Source organism: Micropterus dolomieu, linkage group LG20 (assembly GCF_021292245.1).
Source record: "Micropterus dolomieu isolate WLL.071019.BEF.003 ecotype Adirondacks linkage group LG20, ASM2129224v1, whole genome shotgun sequence".
NCBI lineage: Eukaryota > Metazoa > Chordata > Actinopteri > Centrarchiformes > Centrarchidae > Micropterus > Micropterus dolomieu.
This window is the reverse complement of record NC_060169.1, coordinates 26760906-26765157: the sequence shown is the minus strand read 5'-3', so window position 1 is coordinate 26765157 and position 4252 is coordinate 26760906. Positions and strand designations below refer to the sequence as shown.

Sequence of the window (4252 nt, the reverse complement as noted above, 5' to 3'; positions counted from 1 at the left end):
ATTATACTGTTGACGAGCTGCAGCTGGGCAGAAACTAGATATGTCAAATCAAATGTGGTATTTTCCAAAATCATTTTAGTACAATATAACACAAAGAGGGAGGGAAAGAGGGAATCTGGTCATAAAAACTCCAACATTGGAAGATACCCTTGTGGTTTGTCTAACAGACTGCTGGAAATTATCTTCAGCTAAACTGAAAAGGATTTTCACTTTAATTTGAGGGATATTGTCCCCCATCTTTTGCATCACACATATTTTAGAAGTTATTCAAGGCCAGTATAGAGGAGGAATAACTACAGTGACCAATAAGTCTTAGTATGTATGATATCTCCATACCCTCCCTGCTTGCATTTTATCAGATAATGTTATCAACCAGGCCTCCAAGATGAAAATACCACAGTCTGACTGTCTATGAAGGTGGTAAAGAGTCTTTTATGTTATCTGATCATTAAATATAGTAATAACATATGTAAATACTGGTCAACAGAAACCAGCATTAAAAAATTATTCAACAACAATCTTTCCCTAACTCAAATAATTGTATTTGCTGAAAGATATATATTGTAGAAATAAACAAATGCTATGGAGATTCAACATGTATCTACAAACAAAAATAAACTAATGGAACTGTGGAATTCCCCCACAATATGTTTTGGTAATAGTAATAAAATAGTTACACATTAATTAGGGCTTATTCACTGGAAATACTGATCTACTGCCACTTAGTAATCATAAATGCTTCAGAAAAATTGCAGGCCAAAAGATAAAAAGTGAAACTGCAGTGAGTCAGTCGTCATTTTTAACAATTACTCAAGGTAATTATCTTGCTTGTATTTTGTAAATGACACTGGATGTGTGTGCAACAGATTTTAAGCAGCAAGGAGAGTGGCTGCAAATAATTTGACTAATAAAAAATTCGACCATTTGGGGATTCTGAATGATGAATTAAGTGTGTGAGATGATTATTATTAATTAAGACAGTTGACAGACTGTTTAACAGTCGATCATGGAAGCATTCCAAAAAAAAACCAAAAAAAAACATCAAAGTGAATAGAACCCCAAAACATCACAAAGACGTTCTAAGTGGAGCTCAGTTCAGATCACACAGTCTAACCTTACAGTAGGAAAATATACTTTCTACGAGACACAAAGATGAATTTTCAGAGTTTGTGTCCGTATGGACTGAGGAGCATGATGGAGTGTATTTCCAGAGCGACACTCCTCTCTCAACCTACCAACATCCCTGACTTTTTACTCCAGTATGTGTTGGAGCTGATCCGTTTTAGAAGATCTCACCCTGAAGCTGATCCCAAGGTAGTTTCTTTCCACTACCAGGAGCTGTGGGGTAAGCTGCTGTTCAAATATATCACATACAGGTTGTGTTCGAAACGGACTAAACTGCTGTCTCAGAAGGTGTCTAACAGGACAGCGAGGCATCGAGTACTGTTCGAAACAGCTTGAATGATCTTTTCCTGTCTCCTGAGATGCCTTCAAACTGCCCCTGTAACGGCCGGTTTTGAAGGCAGCATCGATACCCATAAACCAGCACGGCTGCAGCAGCCTACTAAAAATTGCCAAGATGGCGGAAAAACAAGCCGAATTTATGCACAAATATAAGTTTTTAGTTTTCTCGCTCCGATTATTGAAAAGTTAGCGAGAACTAAACACTGAACTATCCTATTAGCCCGTGTCTGTAAACAACTAAGTTTGTTCAGTATGATTTCTGAGGCATAGTTAGCCATTTGGCTTTTCAATAGCTAGTTAGTTAAGGCTAGTGTCTCTTCTGACAGCTAGAAGAGACGTAAGACGGCGTGCTGACGTCACACGTTGCTGTAAGAGCTGGCCTGGAAGGCTGTTTGAAACAGAGATGCCTTCACTTGAAAGTTATGCCTTCTGAGGCAGCAGTCTATTATAGTGGCAAGGCAGCGAGGCAACTGCCTTCCGTATAGAATACAGCCATAGTCTTAATAATTATTTTTGATATCCTGAGCCAATCCGTTATATCCTTTGTAATAGATCAGTCAAGTAATGTTAAATTCACGTTTCCCCGATTGATACAACCAACCAAATATTTCATCAATAACAACAAAATATTAATTAATAAATATGTTAGACTGATGTGGGGCCACAGAATATGCTATAGAATATGTTTTGGTTTAAAGTGTTATAGTCAGCATAAAAATATAAAAGTTTAGTATGTATAAAGTATAAAAATTTCAGACCCTGTCCATGCTAAACATCCCATGTCAAAATAAAGGATAATCAATGAATAAATCAATCAATTATGAGTGAGAGGGGTTGATTCATTTGAATCAGGACTGATGGCAAAATTGGGATGTTTTAGAAAAGATGTTGTTTTATTGGCCCTTTCCAGAGAATAAATTCCTGAGAAACACAAAGGGAACAACTCCAATTACAGAGAAGTCTGTAACATCACCACAGTTTCCATCTCAGGCCGAGATAGAGGAGGCTCTAAAGCAGCTGTCCTCAGATTTGGCATCTTCTACTGAAGAGAACGTGGTAACACGACTTCAGAGTCAAAAGGAGAGATTGGGAACAAAGAAAACAACCGGAAAAGACAAGAAGCCCTCTGCAACTCCCATTTACCCAACTCCACCTCCCCGTATTGGAAGACAGTTTGGGAAGAACATAGCTGCACAACCTTTCCTTGTTGCTAAAGCAGAAGGGAAGCCTGCTCTACCACCTTCGCACGATGTCAGCATGAAGACACCTAGAATATCCTCGGTGAGGTTTGCTAGTCTCCAGCAGAGTAAAGAAACCACTGATGACATCAAAAAAAGGCCAGAAACATGCTGGCACATACCGACACCGATTCTTAAAAAATCCTCAACACCTACAGATGTGTCAGCATCAAAGTCCAGCACGGCCAGTAAGCCCTCCAAACTTCCCAGGACCCCGGTGCCCATAATTACACAAAAGCTTGTTCTCTCACCTATTCCAGGCCAGTTATCTGTGGTCCAAAGTAAGGCTGTGTCCCCTAAACCCAGGAAAGGGTCATCAATGAAAAGGCAGGTGTTGTCAGAAAAGCCCGGCAGCAGGTCTCCAGCACACAGAGCACTGAGGCCAATAAAGGCAGAAGCAAAACCTAAAGGTGCCAGTGGTCCAAGGCCAGAAAGCACTCATGAACCAAGGGAACCAAAAACAGAGAGCACTCGTGCAGGATGTACAACACCAAAGGTCCAGGAGCTGGGGAAGAAAAACTGGATTCACCCCAACAGGTTTCTAGAGAGGACCAGAGGACAGAGGGTTCTGTGGGCAGAGAGGGAGAGAGTAAAGCCAATTAGGACAGTTGGAAGCATTCAGGGTACAGGCTTTAGTAGACCAGCATCTGTAGCAGAGGGCAAAGACTATTTGAATCTGGCACCTGTTAGTTCCCCTTACCACACTTGTCCTCATTTAGCGCATGCTGTCCATATCCTAAGATACAAGCGTATGCAGGTAAGAGCCTCACCTTTAGGCCACAGTGGTCCTTCATTAAACTCACATCATCACTGTGGATTATAATGAGGACTCACATTAACAACAGCCACACTAATCAATCATTTCCATTTCATTCTGAAATGATTAAATGTCAACTGTCAAACTTGCAGTTTACTCTAACAGTTTTAATCATATCAACACCCCTGTTGTCTTTTTTATTTCATTCTTCATTTATACAATAAAGTACAGCTGTGATCTTGAAATGAAAAGTCAAACTGTACACCTAAAGGGAAACTCTTGAAATCCAACTAAATATTGTTGCTGCCATTGGAACAGAGGCATGTGACTTATAACCAGTCAGCAGCTTTTACCAAACTGTACAATGAATTGAAGCAAAAGGAGCCAAGGAGGCACCAGCTGCATGTAGACTCATTATTGTATTATTAACAGTTGGGTCCTTAAGTGCCTGCAGCCACAATACCACTGGGAATAAGTGGGCCAAATAAGATCTGTAGATTACACCTTTCTGTCTTTAGTCAGGACCATGTCCATCTATAGCAGATAGCTGCACATCCTGCTGTCTCAGAAGTGTGCATTTTGTCTGGGTCTCCATACACAGACACACCCATAGGGTTGGAAATAATGTATACATGCATCCAGTGAGAATAAGCAAAAATAGTTTTCCCACATACACACAATAGAAAGAGTAGCGAACTATTTTGCAGTTAGTTCAGTTAATATTTAGTCAGCAACTGTTTAGTAAGTGTGCTCCAGAGAAAGAAAAAAGCTCCATCAAATAACACTCAATTAC

At 40.0% G+C, this 4252-nt stretch overlaps 1 protein-coding gene across 1 annotated transcript; it reads left to right on the top strand.

Annotated features, from left to right (window-relative positions):
• Positions 1-1085: 1085 nt before the first annotated feature.
• On the top strand, positions 1086-3610 carry LOC123959024 (calcium-binding tyrosine phosphorylation-regulated protein-like). The gene is made up of 2 exons (XM_046032852.1): positions 1086-1345; positions 2375-3610. Exons 1-2 carry the CDS (start codon positions 1153-1155, stop codon positions 3523-3525), a joined length of 1344 nt encoding a protein of 447 aa, XP_045888808.1. The 5' UTR covers positions 1086-1152; the 3' UTR covers positions 3526-3610.
• The last annotated feature ends 642 nt before the right edge of the window (positions 3611-4252 follow it).

Excerpts from the sequence above, each read along its gene's own strand:
- LOC123959024 (XM_046032852.1), top strand. The coding sequence starts at position 1,153 with ATGAATTTTCAGAGTTTGTGTCCGTATGGACTGAGGAGCATGATGGAG. Across the intron at positions 1,346-2,374 it reads CCACTACCAGGAGCTGTGGG|AGAATAAATTCCTGAGAAAC; the intron begins GTAAGCTGCTGT and ends GGCCCTTTCCAG.